At 42.6% G+C, this 16,973-nt stretch overlaps 1 protein-coding gene across 1 annotated transcript in view; it reads right to left on the bottom strand.

Annotated features, from left to right (window-relative positions):
• sema3c (semaphorin 3C) overlaps window positions 1–16,581 on the bottom strand; it is a 42,248-nt gene extending 25,667 nt beyond the window's left edge. The window contains exons 1-2 of the mRNA XM_022749281.1: window positions 16,427–16,581; window positions 11,897–12,070 (exon numbers count right to left, since the gene is read on the bottom strand). Coding sequence (XP_022605002.1) covers window positions 11,897–12,032 — 136 coding nt within the window. The 5' untranslated portion in view covers window positions 12,033–12,070; window positions 16,427–16,581. The remainder of the gene's footprint in view (window positions 1–11,896; window positions 12,071–16,426) is intronic.
• Between the last annotated feature and the right edge of the window lie 392 nt (window positions 16,582–16,973).

Below are 16,973 nucleotides of genomic sequence, written 5' to 3'. Positions count from 1 at the left end.
TATCTCCTCTAACTTTTAGCTCAGCCTTAGCTATTTTAGCTATTTTATTATTTTAGTGATAGTAATAGTAGCCAAACTAGTCCTTCGAATATCAACAACTTTCAGGCTAAATTGCTCATTATTAGTACTATCAGGCACGAATACAAATTTAAGAACAGGGGTCGGGGTGCCCTGGTAGCTCACTTCGTAGAGCGTGTAGCATGTGCTAAGGCTAAGTCCTTACCACAGCGGCCTGTTCGAGTTCGCCCGGGCCCTTTGCTGCATGGCATTCCCTCTCTCTCTCCCCTGACTTTCCTGTCTATCTCTACTGTTGCTAAAGAAATAAAGCAGAAATGCAGAAAAAAAAAATCTTTAAACAAAAAAAAGGGTGGTCGTTAAAATACACAGGATTGGCCAAGGTTTATCGTTTTCTTGGTTTTCTTGATTAAACATTTTATCGTTTGTTGATAGATAAAGGTGAATAGCATCTAGTCAATGCCATCTTTATTGATTTCAATTTCTCTAAACTTACAGAGTACACTTTTACTAATTAATGATACTGTATTGTTTAATGACCATTGTTTCTTTTTGGCATGTGAATATATAGTGTGAAAAATGAGGTTCGCTGACTTTTAACACTTGCCTCCTCCCACTGTCAATTAACTTTGACATTAGGGTACACTCATGTCTTTTCAGCTCTCTTTCTGACAGCATCCATCCAGAACATTCCACAAGGGGAACAAATTGTTCAGACGGGTGTGGTGTTGGGTGAAATAACTGTTTAATGTTATGGTAAACTTTGTATTGTTTTCTCAGTAGGGGGAAATAGGAGACCTTCATGTTCCCTCATGAGGGTGGAAGGCCAGTTAAGCCTGGTGCAGAGACAGGACGCAGCAGGGGTGTGTCACATGGACCCGGCTTATTCACCGAGAGACAAACCGAAACCCTCGGGAGCCCACATACCTTTGGATCCTGTATCTTCTCAGTGCTCTGCTTTCAGTCTCATGCAAACATATGAGTCATGCACTGCACTGCTGCAGCATTGTAAACCAACATTAAAGTTGCCAGATGGTGCACCTGCTCTGTCAGGGAGAATGAGGGGCTGCTCTGAACAATTGTCAAGGTTTCTCTGAGTCATTCAATACATGCGCTGGGATGAGGAGTTTACAGAATCAGTGCCAGCTCATAACCTTCGTATGAGGTCTTTGTTGAGTGAGGCTGCTACTAGTGTTGAGTCCAAATTAATTCCCGCAGTGGCATCTTGTCAACTTTTTTGGCAGCGCAGCCTTGTAAATCTTCCAAATTAGATGTCACGAACAACAATTTATGAAAACAGAAAACAAAAGCTGGAGCACAACTGTTTTTTGTTTTTCGTGTCTGTGATGAAGAAATCCTCTGGACCACATGTGGTTCGTTAGTCATGAGTTTATGTGCATTCCTCATTGCTGAGATCACCCCCACCACTCCCGAGATGGACGAGTGTCAAAAGTGTGCGCGGACGACATTACTCATGGCATGGTCGTGCATCTTGTTGTGGATTTGGGGTGTAGATTTATGCGTTTTGTTTATGCTGAAGGGTAGAATGCAGACAACAGCGTAATAAACCAGGCTGTTTAAGGGCATGGGATCTGTTTTGTCCTTCTTGCTGCTGTCCTCACTGCAGGTGGAGAAGCAGAAAGAAAACTGAAGAAAGGGACAAAGAGACGGAGGGAGCAGGGTTGGAGCATTGACAGTTGGTGGGTTTTCTATTATGTATGCGCGCAGGTGGATCTTACACCGCCCCGTGGCCCTCACAGCAGTCCCCAGTGCCCTGCCTTTGACTTTGAGCTTCGACCCATGGTGCCCTATTGGTTGGAGGGCAGACCAGCGCTGATACAATCCACCCTGATCCATGCGATGGACAGTGGGGTTGGCCGAAAGGGCAAGGCGGCGACTGGAAGACTGAGACTTTCTCTCTCTCTCTTTGATGTAGGTTATTTGTGTGAAGTGGTCAAGCGGAAGCAGCACAAAAGCCTTTTGTTGGGCCAAGAAATGACAGGAGTCATTCAATATTAAACAGCAGGTTGCTTTCTTTGCTGCAGAAGGGGTCGTATTGGCAGAAAACCTTCCTCACATGTTGGCAGATGGGCTGTAAAGCAAATTAATGAGAAAGAGCGTGTAGATCAAAGTTTTGCTCAAAAGATTAGTTGATTTAATGACCCAAAGAGAATAAATCGACAACTATTTTAATAATTGATTTTTTAAAGGGAGACGCCTGCATTTCCTTTCCTGCACTTTCATAAAGTTTAGGGACTTGTGAGAGAGGAAACAGGTCAGAATTTAAGATGAACAGGCTGAAATATCTTTACTTTTAGACTCTTATAAAGTCCAAAAACACTCGATCCTTAATGCACCTCCCCCCCTCTGAAATCTGTCTTCGCTTCAGTCCAAGATAACCCTGATGGCAAGGGAGTTTTCTCAGACTTTAGAGACCCTAAAACTAACCTTTGTTCCAGTTTACTGTTGTAAAATGAGTGAATTCTTTGTTTTCAGATTCTCAAATGTCAGCCTTTCTTTGATTAAGATCATTGTAAATAAATATCACTGGGTGACATAAGCAATGTCCCCACAAAGTCCAGTAGTAGCTGTTCTGGAGCTTTTAGTCACAAAAAATAATGTTGTTTTGTGTTGAACTGTTGGTCAGACAAAAAAAATGCAGTTGTTTTTTTAAATACTTTTTATGGACTACATTATAAAATGATTAATCAAGAATAATAAAAAAAAAGCAACAGATACAGGCTAAAATCAGCGTCCAATCTGCAGAGGTGGTCTGGTGTTGTAACAGTTGGCCTAATAAACGCACATTAATCTTTCAAACACGTACGCAATGTCAGCCGATCCTTGACTGATTTCCTTCTTGGAGTTTCAAAATTAAATTAAATTAAATACAGCCTTTGTTTCAAGACAACAGATTGCACTTTTTGTTTGTGCTGTCTCCACAACAGCCTTGAAGAAAAGGATATCTGAAGAAACTACAAGCTGTGATCATTGTGGCAGGTAATTCAACACTCTGTAAACCGTAAGAGAATCGATTGTTCACGGGAACGAACACTGGGGTAATAACCCAGAGAGGCAACAAGCTACCGAGTCCCGCAGAGTTAAAAAAGAACATCCTCTCTTATGCGACTGTGGTGAGAAGCCAAGTAGAAATAGAAAGAAATGCGGGCAACAGGACGGGACCTGTTATTGTGGCCCTGTTTGTATGGCAGCAATTAAAGCGCAGGGGAGATTGCAGTGCTGGAGGAGAGGCAACAACCACAAGGAAGCTTTCCTCAGGTTTTCAGACTCTCTGTCAGACTTGGCCTCCACAATTGTTTGCATGATCAGATAACCGAGTTTTACAGCGATTCTTCCAGCAGTAAACAATGCCACCATGGTTCTGGTTTGACATGTCCATACAAGGAGCTGTTTGTTGCAATGCAGCATTGTAAAAATTAGAGTTTCACAGTGGCTGGAAACTATGCAGGATCTTTATGAGAGAGGCGACTGTAGTTTTGGACCGCCCGGATCTGAGGTTTTCAGAGCTGATGCCAGCTGACCGAGCTGGTATTACTTGGACGGCCTAAGCGTCTTCTTGCAATTTGATGAGAGATAGCAAGATGTGGCAGAACATGAAGGGAAACAGTGCAGCATGATTGGTTTATTCTGAAAGGGAATGTGGTGGCAGAAAAGTGCTTAACACTAAAAAACACATCTGTAGTTTGTAAGAATCCCCCTACTGTTTGCCAATTGAGGGAGCTGCCTCATGAAAATCCTCATCTGCAGAGACTTTTCTGTAAACACAACATGAAAAACAGCACAGAGCAACAACATGGGATTATTTTGTCAGAACATGAGTTCAGCCGTCGTGAAGCAGGGATGAACGGCTTCAATGAAATTGACTGGGAGTCTGGAGTGTTGGGTTTTTTGATTAACACCAGTGTCTGAACACAAGCCAAAAGGTCCCTGCACCTAATTAACACTTGAGGGTCAGACAGTGGGGCCAATTACAAACCAACCTTAGTGTCTCCCATGCAAATCAGCCCTCATCAACTGGCTTTCTACCTGAAAGGCCAGCATGAATAAATTAACTCCATGCTAATGAGTCTGGCTTTCTATTCATCTCAAGGAGAACCAGTTCTGCGGTTGTCAGGGGCAGCTGGTGGGAGGACCCCAATCACCCGTCTTGATAAATATTGAAGCAGGGGCTTATACCGCCCCCTTGCAATTCATGTCTCCTCACAAGATGGAGTAGGTTTCATCACGGAGGCCTGACTTCAAACCCGCTGCCAAATACCATTCCTCTTTGTCCGGACAATGCTAAGAGCTCTTGGGTTCAGTTCTAGATGGCTGCACTTACCTAATACAGTGCTGGCCCACTTATACATACTGCGCCAGTAAAAGACTTTATCCTGGCAACTGACAGGCCCCTCTTCAGATAAAAAATGACTGTTGGCCGAACCGGACGGTCATCCATCCTCCTGGGGGACTCAGCCCAATGGTATACAGTAATGACTGGTGGCGTATAAATATGGCAGAGGGGAAGTTAAGGTGTCATTTCAGTGCGAGCAGACCACCCAGGACGTCCTGCGCTGGCTGACAGAGTCGTCCGATTGTCTGTCCAACAGACATACTCCACATTCCCAGGCAAGGCTGCACTCAGCACTCAAAATGCAAACAGCATGCACAAAGTTACTGTACTGCAACTACTTGTCGTGGACAGATGCCAGCACTGGCTCAGATAGGGAAGGCTTTATATAAACTGTGTCTCATTAATTTCCCAATTGTTGTCTGTCACCAATTATCTATATCCAGACTTTCGTAATAGGAATCATATGACTGCACAGAATGCCGGCGCGTTTATGTATGCCTTCTCTCACACCAGTTTACTGAAGCAGACGACGTATCTAAATGTGACGTGTGAGCCAGGAGTGTATTTGCTCCCTCGGCTATGCGCATGTGTTTGTGCAGAGTGATGTTATCCAGCACCAATGTCAACTGCCGGTTTCAGTGCACGGCTGACCGGCTATGGTGTTGGGTAATATTCCCCATTGGAGCTGAAACTCGAGATGACAACCTGTCCATCATGTTGCCCCGCCAGCCAGCTAGTTTGCGTTCCCAATGCCCCAATTAGCACCTGGCCTCCCCTTCACATGTCACCGGCAGTCGATCTTTGGCACAGAACCAACCCGTCGGCCACGCTGCCTTTTAGTCGACCTCTCACCTGCTCACACCAGGAGCCTCTAGTTAAGACAGTAAATCTGTGATTTTACTGACACTGAGGCTCTTGCAGCGACTCTCAGAGCGAGGGGAGGCTTGCAGGAGATATGGGTCAGAGGCTTCTCAGAGTTGATGTGTTTACTAGTCATGGAGGACAGCCAAAGCAAAAAAGAAAAAGCTCAACCAGGTGGGACTTGTCTTCTCTGCCATCCTCAAGGCTGAAACTGAGTGGATGCTCTGTGACACGATGTCCCTGAGGTCACGGGGTTGTATCTGAGGTGTTGAGTGAAGGTAAAGATTTGCTGTCAGGGCAACAATGACAGATGCACCTGTTGAAACTTTTGCAGTCAGCTGCAGACCTCAGGAAAAAGGCTGTTTATGTACTCCTTTGATCCAAATGCTTAAAGAAAATCCATTCATGTCATAAAATGTTTCCAGTAACGGAAAAAGAATCTGTTTTATTGATAGCAAATGCCTTTTTTTTTTTTTTTTTACCTCTGTAATGTTAAGCCCTGCTCGGCTGATGGAAGAACTCCAATATGAGAGTAGTTTTTGAACAGTTCAATACCCGAAGCTTACAACAGCTACAACAGCTACACAAGCTACACGATAACTTACATAAATAGTGTCATAAGAATAGACTACTGATTTGTGATAGCGCCAACCTCCAACCCAAGGATTTTCCAGTTGACCTTGGCTATCCTTGAAGAGATTCCGTCTTTGTCCATATTGATGGTCATTGATTACCTTTCAACATGTTGCGGGGGAAGAATAATAAAACATTCATCAGGGGTAGCAAGGTCAGACGCAGGAATGGCTAAACACAGAGACAGACGGAGGAAGGTGGGCTGACAGAGGAGCTGTCAAACATCTCACACTCTGTCAGCCCCAAGGCGGTGCAAGCTGGAGCTCATCGCATTCGCTTACCCTCCTACAGAAAGTGCCCATGCTGCAACTCAGGTAATTAGATGGACATCTTAGGACATGAGTCTGGGGAGAATGCAGCCACACACTGACAAATAGCTCTCTTCACGCTATGTATACAGCATTATTCAGGCTCAGAACACACACAGACACACACACACACACAGGCACCGCTAAACTATAGCTATTTGTAGCGTGTCTCTGTATGCCTTCGCCGACAGCTTTGACAGGACCTATGCTTTGCCTCGCCAAGAATTCCCCATAATCACAGAGCATCACTGATTTTTTACTTCACAGGCTCTATTTTGTTTACCACTGGAAAGTGGAGATGCTAATGTGCAGGTCTAATGTAAGACAGAGGCAGGAAGATGTCTCAAGTTAGACAAGATTTAACCTCAAGGCACAAAGGAAGTACTCCAGGTCTGCTTCTGGCATCTTGACACATTGATCTTTAACTCTTTGCCCTCGTGTTGACCCCAAAAGACCACTACATACCATTACCCATACAAGTCTGTTGTCTGCATTGCTGGATACAATAAAATACATTTCTGTAAAATCCTTCAAAGGGACAAGAAATGTGATATGATTCATTATAAGCAGTTAAACTTTAAGGAAAAGACGACCTTGTGCATCAAATTATTCTTTCTTCCACTCATATTAGATTTAATGACATTACCTTACTAGAGATTCATGTAATATTGGCAAGACTTCGTTGGCTTGACAGATCGCTACAAGGAATTCAGAAAATGTATTTTTCAGATTTAAATTAGTCACGGTTGCCTTGAGATTAAAGTATTTGAGGTATCTACTTAGCAAAACAGCTTGGAGATTTTGCAGGTTACAAATCTGGAAAAAGGCGTAGTTTTAACAATGATTCAGCAGAAAGGTTTGCAACCGAAATGCAGTAAATTCAAGGAATGCACCTTGAGGCACTCACCACGAGCAAACACACACTCTTTCTCAGACATACTGACATACACACACTCCTGAAAACCCTCACTGCCAAGTAAACATCCTTAAAAGACTGACATCCACCTACAGCGTATAAACAGTATCACTCCCATATGAATAATGGGGGTGGGGGGGTGGGGTGGGGGGGTGGAGGTAGTAATGAGGCATGATAAAAGAGAGTAGGGATTCGGTGTATCCGCTCTCTGAAGCCTGGTAGCTGATCCCGATTCCTGCGAGCGAAGCCCATGTGGCTCATACCAATGTGAGGGAGCGCTCATTAAACTACACACATCATCTTAATCAATCTCTCCTATGTCCTGACTAGGCTCTCAGCCAAACGTGTGTGTGCAAAAATCAACATTATCCACACATGAGCAGGTGAAGGCCTTTCAAATAAACATCTTTCAGGATTTCACATACATACTGTATATATTTCAAAGTTTATACTGTATTGGATACTGGAGGTTTGCCAGAACAGGGTGAGACCGCTGATGAGGTTAAATGATCCTGATCATGAACACCCAACTGCCAACTGAAGGGATAAATGAGGCTGAATTGTTGATCCCACCATCTTGGGAATGGCATTTTGGCAACAGCAGGGCCAACCGCAGATACAGTAGCAGAACCAATATGCAGCTAATTCAATATGCTGTGCTTTGCAGTATCAGCCCTGTTCTGAAAAACACTCCTTTCCCAGTTTACAGCTACAAAATCAGTGTGTGGCTGTTACCGTCGTTGCAGGAGGTAGCGTGGTCGTGTTAATACTACACAATAATAGAACAGCTACTTAAACAGTATCTTATTCTCTCCGCTAATGCAGTATGTTGTCTGAGCAAGCATTACATGTATTTAAAAATCTGGAAGCTGTTAGACAATGTCTAAAATTAACAGCAGTGCTATGTTAATCCTGTCTGTCATCTCAACACATCACAGACAGCCATAACTCACTATTAGTGCTATTTAGCTAAAGCTTTTAAGCTGCCGATCCATACTAGGGTTGGGCATTGATATATCAGTCTTTCAGTACCAATACATTTTCCAAAACCCATATTATGAGGAATATAAACTTTTTTTCATCCCCTTTATTTTACGGCAGGCAGCTCTACAAGAACTTTGCCTAAAACTAATGGTCTGAAATTGGTCAACTTTTTCATTAACATCAGTGAATATCTAAGACAAAACTACAAATTTCACCAAAAACTTTATTAACAGCCTTCGGTAGTTAATAAGAAAGACACATTTTGGATGGAACCAAACAAGTAAAATTTGCAGCCGCCATAGTTCTGAAAGATTGTTTAAAAGTAGTGCCTGACAAAATGGCTGCTAAGTGTCCTAAATGCGAAGAGATGGTAATGATGCATTTGGACTAGGGCTGCCACTTTTACTCAAAATTTGAAGTTCATATTCCAGCTGACCGATTGCATGTGCTATGACTATTGTCGCACTCTTTGCTAACGTGCCTTGGAGGAAACTAGCGAGCCGCAGAACAGAACGAAACCAAACCATCAACAAAGTAATGAGTGATAGCATTTTGTATTTGACACTATAGAAAGTAAAATCATTGGATAAAAGGTAAAGCTGTTTACTGACTTCATGAAATACACTTTATAGTAACGTTAGCTTGTCACTCAAGAGAAGCAGGAGGCATCATCACTACAATGTAGTTTAAGATTAGTTCAAGTGGATTACCTGCATTTGAACTATCTGAAATGATTCATCAGTTCATGCAAATTCTTTTCATTCATTTTTTTTTTTTTTTTAAGAAAAATTCATGTTACAGCCCCAAAGCTGAAGGGCTGTTCAATTTCCAAAACAAGCCAGGCTGTGCTGTGATTTCATTGTAATAAAAGAAAAAAAAAAAAACAATATGTCAACCATAATTTTTAATTGTGTTACGATGAGACCACATCTGTTATACCAGCTACATCAGTCTAGACTTTCAAGACTGTTTTCCAGAGATGTGTGGGCAATAAACTATTTAGAGTTTCTGAAAAGCCGGACAAAATATTTGAAATTTATCTGACAGTTCATTTCTGAAAAAAAAAACCCATTTTTGTTCACAATTGCATACTACTTGTGCTCTGTATACTCAGCCTCCTTCTTAGCAGCAAATGCATCAAACATGCCATGAAACCGGCCAAAATAAATGTTGAGGAGTCATTATCTTCTATCACACTGGGTATCCCTACATAGTTTTGCTGTGAGGAAGGGGGCCTGAGTTTATTATCCGAGGCACGGAAGAGAAAGGCACTGCTGGAGAGTTTATTATTTGGGTTAGTTGCATTTTTCACTGTTTATTATGCGGTTTTAATTGTGGCCTGGCTGCGTTCGCCTCGAGAACACGAGAGTAAGCAGAGTGAGGGAGAGAGGAATGTCAGAGACAGCAACTTCTCTGCAGGACGGGGGGCTACGCCGGGAGTCCCATGAACCTGCCTTACCCCCGGATTGGATTTCAGCTGTGACACAAGAAGGAAAAGGTGGAGGATATTCAAGCGTCCTGATCTATGTACAACACAAGCGTCTCACTTGCTAGTTTATTTTCTTGGTTTAGTTAATTCCAGCTCATAATAATTAACAGGTTTCACATCTGGCAGCAGAAGAATCCAGACTCAAGGACTAACCTTTTGGCCACCCAGCAGGTGCCAAAACACCTGCGCTTTCTTCCCCCTCTGGGACGCCACTCTTCCAGCCTTCTTCCACGACTCTTCATTTGTCTTTCTGGCTGCTTTGGATGGAGCCCAAACTCCCTGAATTCTTCCCCTGGTGAACAACAGTGTTTATAGGAGAAACGAGCCTCCGCCTTAGGCCTTAAGAGTCTCCCTACATCTGGTGCTCACCCATGCCGAACTCTCTCCTGCAGCCAGAGGGAGTTATGATCCTCATCCTCCTCAGTTCAAAAATGATTTCTAACTCAAAAAATAAAGGTGCATCTGCTCATAGCTCCCTGAAGTTTTAATATCAAGTGCTAAATCAAAGCTGGAATGTAAATTCACACCTGAAGCTGGCTGTTTAGCTTTCGAATAAACATCGTTCCACTTCAAAACTCGTCGTCTTTATTCTTATTTACTCATAAATTCACCTAAATGCAACTTACGGTATTTACAGCACACTAAAACACACACATTTACCTCATCATACATACAAACTCTCGTTAAGAATAAAGTGCAGAATTTGTTAAAGAATTAGTGGCCAGCATTCAAACTCTCCTTTTATGGTCCTCCCTGAGGCCGTACACGCTTACAGTAAGTAACACAAATCAAATCTAATCCACACTCAGAAAGGGAATGGAGCGTTCCAGGATTACAGGGATTGGCTCATTTTCAGCACGGCCACCTTTGACCTTATAAGATGGCTATTTGGAAACACTGAGGAGCGAGAAGTGAGTGAATAATGTGACTGGAGCGGTCAAAACCAAAGATAGTGATGGTATTGGGTTTTCCTTGTGTCCAGTCATTCGTTTTGGCCTCTTTCTTTTCCTGATCTGTCATATTTAACAACTCACACAGTGTGCAGAGCATAAACAGACTGTCCCATGACAGCAGGCTGGTTCAGAAATATGGAATGAAACAATAATCAAAGAAAGAGAAAGAAAGACAGAAGAGAAATGACACCGAGGCATAGAGGGAAAGAATGAGCCCAAACTGGGAGAATACGTGGCACAAGTACGGCAAATTTAGTCACAGCCTGAGAATGAAAGAAAAAAAGAAAACAACAAAAGTACAGCTGCTTCAGCCTCACGTTGTAAGACTTCTCTAACTGTCTGAATGGAGAAACCTTATTGATGGACAGCCTCAGCTGCTCTGTAGCTGCCTAATCCACAGTGAGAGGTAGTGAAAGGTGATCAAACGTCTCCGTCAGCCCCTGCACACTATCCAGCCACTGCAAAAAGGTTACTGCTCCGCTCACACTGCATGGGGCATAAGTGATCGACCAGCTCATCCACATTGACTCAGGCAAGCATGCACACACACACACACACACACACACACACACACACACACACACACACACACACACACACACACACACACACACACACTTAACCATGACTACTACTTTCCTAACCCTAACTTCAACCTACACCTAACTTTATCCTAACTTTAAAACTTGTAACTACTTGAATTTAATTATTTATGTTATGGCAACTTGCTTTTTGCCCCCATAAGGAAGACAAGTCCTCATAATGTGACTGTGTAATTAAGGTCCCCACAACATGAGTAATACCTGGACCACACACACACACACACACACTCAACCCGCTTACCACTAAAGTACACACATTTCAAGGGAACATCAAAAATTCATAAAATAATCTATGTCAAAGAAATTAAATAAAACAAGAGAATCAAAACCAGAGGCAGCAACAATACCCACAGGCCTGCACTACAGAGTAGTGTGATTAAAGTTTAACTAGGAACAGATTCAGGGTAGTTCTGACAAGCAGTGCCACCTCCTGCAGAGCTTTGACTTTTTGCTTACACACAGCAGGACAATAGATGGACAAGGATTGACCAAGAACAGAGCTTCAAGGCCTGAGGTTCAAACTGTCAAAGATGGATCTGATCCAAAGAAACAGCATAATTGCATAAGATCTGTAAAGTCTAGGTAAGCCGTATTCTATTCTATAATGATGTAGCCCCTGGCTAGCCTTGATTATCAACCATTTGTTTAGCATTAGCGCACTAAACACATGGCATAAGTGCAACATCATTACATTTGCAGCGAAACACAACAAGTGGACAAAGGCCAAGTTGATGGTTTACATTCGTTCCGGGGGGGAAGCATGTTTGTTATTTCTTCTTACCTTCGAAGGAAAGGAAGACTCTTGGCAGAGGCTGTGGGAGGCTGGAGGCCCCGGTGGAGAGGAGAGAGAGAGCCAGGAGGGAAAGTGCCACAGCTGACACCAGAGGTGGCCTGGCCAACCCCTCCGGCCTGCCCATGACTGCACCGCTCAGGAACTACAACCAGTCACCGCTGCCTGTAGGAGGGTTTTCGGAGAGGAAAATCAGAGGTTTTGAGTTTAACTTTCCCTCAGTCTTGTAAGTCATACCTTTGGAAGTTGCCTATTCTTCCATTGTAACAATCCCTGTTAAATCTTCAGTGTATTCCAAACAAACTTCCATTTCTGCTAATGTAAAACATGTCAGTGCTTGTGTACCAGAAGAGCTTCTGTAAAAGAAATCTACCCAGAACACCTCAAAGGAAGTCCGGGTTAAAAATTGAGAGTAAAGTTTTTTTCTTTTGCTAGATGACACGGCTAGTTCTACATGTTGAAATATCAGTATATAATCATTTATAGCAATATTAATTGACTGTTTGGCGGAGGAACAAGCTATAAACACATTGCCAATGACTTATCACCACATTATAAAACCTGACATGACTTAACAGTTGCTTATCTACACATACAACACATACAGAGCAACATTATCATTCATTCAGAGTCATGTTTCTTGACGCCTGGTGAATAAAAGTCAAATAGTTGCTCTCCTTTTAGCTCTGGTTTGGTCTTTATTATTTCCTGAAGGAAATATCTGACTCTTTAGCAGCTAAATGCTCCACTATGTTCACCAGCTGCTCGCCACGAGGCGTGCTTACTGTTTGGTGTCGGGCAGATTTAGCATATAGTGAGTTTATGAGCGCTAAAACCAGCTATTTGCAATTTTGCATTGTTAAAGCAGTGCAATGCTAAATTGGTGGAGTTAGCATGTGAAAATTTGCTCATTAGCACTAAACTCTAAGTGTAGCTGAGGCAGATGGCAATGACACTGGCTTTAGACCAAATACTTTCATAAGTACAGCAATGGATAAATAAAAATTCTGACCTGATGATCATAAAAAAAAAGGTTATAAAGTGATGAAGTTGCAGCCAAAGTAAAGGCAAAACAAGGAGCTGAAAGATGCTAAAAAGCTCAGTAGCGCTGGGGTTTGGGTGATACAAGTGGTATACATACAGACAATATATGTATTATATACTGTATATATTATGTATATACACACAACTGTCACTTAGCCCAGTTAAAGCCCCCCAGTGGTGGTATCAGCAAAGACACTATGGCAGACATCACTACACGCGAGGACATGAAAGTGTTGAAAGTGACAAATAGGCTCATTCAAGATTGTGTCATTTTTCTACAATGAAAAAGACTAACTTTAAAAGATGCTATAATGTCTCACAAATTATACATGTAGTGGCTTTAATCTTGATTCTATCAGTAAATCGCTGAAACCAGTGCTCACTGGGACACAGCAGTTTCAAGTTAATGACAGTGTCTTTGATATTTACTCCACTGATATGAGGGTCATGAACTTTGCTTGAGGACAGAAATAAGACACAGAAAACAACACATGACTGATATTTGTAGTCACATCATCAGTCTGACAGGTCCAGAGATGCTGAGGTATAAAGTAAAGCGTAGCCCAAACTGCCCTGAATGAAGACCCAGATGAGAGCACAACATGTCAGTTAAATCCCATCACTTGTTATATCTTTGCAGATGTACCTCTCTTAAATATGGATGAGTTAAATCTGCACAAAAGAGCTGCCGGAGAAATGCTCCCCTCTGCCTCCTCTTGTTCCTTTTCCGTAACAGGACAAGAGAAGCTCAATTATTGATCGAGGCAGGTACTGTACTGCCTGCGGGGCGCGAACTCCTGCAGTGCAAAACTCCACTGCTGGAGAGAGACTCGGCTGTTTTAACCACCCAAACTGGCTGTTACTCTACCTGAGTTGCACAAATTCACATTGCACTAGAGATATATATAAAAAAAAAGACCCTTTTAAATGCAAAAAGAAAACATTGCTTTTACAAGAGGTTGGATCCCCTGCTCATGGCTTATGGATGTGCGATGAAAAATTGATGGCCCACAGATAAGAAAGCTGCGTGATTGCTATGAAAATTTCAGTTTGGGGTGTAGTGTACAAATAGGTTGAGATATGGGTGTGTGTGGTGGAGTGAAGCATGACTGATATACAGCTGAGGTGAAATTCTACTGTTCAGGTGTAAGAAGAAGAACATATGGAGGACTGCAGAGGAATGGGATCTCTGTGGGGGGAGAAATAAAAACAGCATGGGGTTTTAAGCAGACGGCCCCGGCCGCTGTACTGCAGCCACTCTGCCGATGCATCATCCACACACACACCCTCCCTCCCCCAGAACCTCCCTCAGCTTGGGCGCCTGCCGCATTAGCCCTGTCCCAAGGGTCAGCCCTTGTCCTGTTATCATCGTCTTATTTTTCTTTTCTTTTCTTTCTTTTATTGTTTCAGAATTTCACTTTAATCTTCGCTTAACTAAGTCAAGCCTCACAGCAGTCAAGTCTCAAGTCCACATTTTCTTTGACACAAATTAGTTCCAGTGTAAAATGCTGAGGTCTGTGGATTATCAACAGAAAACAAGACCTCAAAAAATAAATATTACTTCCTTGATCTTCAGTTCCACATGCCACAGTTTGCATCCAATGCCATGGATCAGTGCCTTTCTTTTATTGTGAGGCAACAAGTAAGGGTGTGGAGCTTGGGGAAGTTGATTGACCGTAATGCGTGTCACATTATTTCACTTTAACCACAGTCTTTCACTATACTTAACCAAATGTGTTTGTTGACTAGTCTTAACCACGATTTATACCTCTAGTTTAATTGGCATTACCACTATATTTCCGCTAACCTAAACCAGGCTGTAGCGGTCGTGCAGATATTGTAGAAAGCAAGGATTTTAAAAGCATTACAATTGGACATTTAAGAAAAATGAATTGAATGTAATCCAAGGATTAGCAGAATTCTCCCATTTCGACATTCTGATAAAATTTGAATAATTTAAATGACTCAGCCTTTGAAACTGTTGACCGTTCCCCTCCCTGCATGCTCAGAGTGATCTCCCAGGGAGAGGCTCTGGCATGGAAATGTTGGTCTCACAGCTGCTGAACTCATCGCGAGGGCAGTTAGTCACCTTGAGCACCTTATGACATCCCACCAGATCAGGTTTAGGCACTTCCACCTCCATTTCTTTGATGATCGCCGCACTAAAGTCATGAATGTGCTCACCACCTCTCTCTCTCTCTCTCTCTCTCTCTCTCTCTCTCTCTCTCATGCTCTCACTCACTATAGTTCTCCTCTGGATTAATGGGTCTCCCCAGTAGAAAGGTGCTTTACAGTTTGTAGCCACGAACAAAAAATAATAAATACTTCAATTAATTTCGTCGAGCTCTTCAAAGTCCAGAAATTCCAGCCCTGAGTCTGCCAGGAATCTCTGCGACGGCAATTAAATGCCTCTCCACAAAAGGAGGTCAGCCTGAGCGAGTGGAGAGTTATATTTCCAGTGGGGTGTAATGATAATTGTGTTTATTGTGCATTCCTTGGCTGACAGCCTAATGAGTTTTCCATCTCACTTTTTCAGAGGAGCTGCTCAAAAACTAATATTGATAAAAGAAGAAAACTCCATAAAGCAAATCATTGTTTTTTTCCTTTCATTTTTCAACTGGGTCTGTGATTGATTAGCTCCCATCTGCTCCTGTTAATGCTTTAAACACAATTTAGCTACAGGAAATTGAGAGAGAAAGTCCTTCTATTTGGATTTAGGTTTGATAGATTAAATTATTAAGTATTAAGGTCTAATTCTTCCTTGACTGGAGAACAAGAATTAAAAGACTAAAACGGTAAACAACTTGTTCTATGCCCCAGCTCTAACAGGACGGTGTGTGTTCACACCACACCCTGTCATTCAGTTGTCAGTGGCTCCGTTACAGCCACACGTTCCTTCACACACACGCCTAGCAAGTGTGTATTTCAAGTAACTTTAGACAGACTCATGAAACAACATGTGAATCTTGTGATTACAGCATTCAAACCCTGTGATGCTGGACAATCCTCTTAACATTATTTAGTGTTTTATAGTAAGAGGCAAAGGTTGGTTGAAGCTTAAAGGAAAGAAGTTACGTAAAAATGTTAACCGAACCAAAAGCCATTCAAAACAATCACAAAATTTTCACAAACACAAAGTTTGTATCAGCTTCAGCAGTGGCTAAAAAGTCATGACTCACATTCTGGAAATTTAGTGTATTTGAAATAGACACTACAACCAAAGCACATGAGGGAAATAAAGCATGACACAGTAGTCTAATGTAATATTACACAAGATTTTTAAGGAGAAGCAAGTAAACAGTTTACTTCAGCTATCCTCACCAATTCTCACTGGTGGGACTCTGCACCTGTTAGCCTCAAGCCTACCACCTCCTCTCTGCATCCTGCCTCAGTAGAGTCCGGTACAACACAGCACAGCAGGTAAACCCTGCTTCTCATAGAGACGGGATTAAGATCAGCCCCCGGTCCTGGACTCACCTTTCAGGAGCTTGCTTCAGTGTTGGTCCCACTTGAAGAAGCCAGGTACCAAACCAGAACTGGGTCTTATTTATTCCCCTCTATAAAAACACCTTGTTTCCAGTCTCCTCCAGTGACACCAAAGAGGAAAAAACGCTGCTATTCCATCTAAGTGCTCACAGAGCAGGCTTGACTGAGAGAGAGAGAGAGAGAGAGAGAGAGCACAGGAGAGAGGAGAGGAGAGAGGGAGGAGAGCGAAAAGACAGAGAGGGCTGGTGTCCTATTACACACTCTCCAGTCAAGTCCCCCTTCTCCTCCACCCCCTCCCCTCCCCTACATGATCGTCCTCTCTCCCTCCCTCTGTTAACTAGACAGCAAACAGATCACTTTAACATGTACAGCTCCAAACATAAGAGGCGGTGGACTCGTACCTCACACAGAGAGAGGGAGAGGGTGAAGCCTGAAAGGTCAAACACATTCAGGACCGAGGCTGGTTTTAATGTGTGGATGATTAAATAGCCACTCGAAAAATAGCTAGTATATACTAGTTTTCCTTCCATGATATGAA

This window comes from Seriola dumerili, unplaced genomic scaffold (assembly GCF_002260705.1).
Source record: "Seriola dumerili isolate Sdu_G_001 unplaced genomic scaffold, Sdu_1.0 BDQW01000138.1, whole genome shotgun sequence".
Classification (NCBI taxonomy): Eukaryota; Metazoa; Chordata; class Actinopteri; order Carangiformes; family Carangidae; genus Seriola; species Seriola dumerili.
Note: the sequence above shows the minus strand (reverse complement) of the source record. Positions and strands in the feature narration are given on the sequence as shown.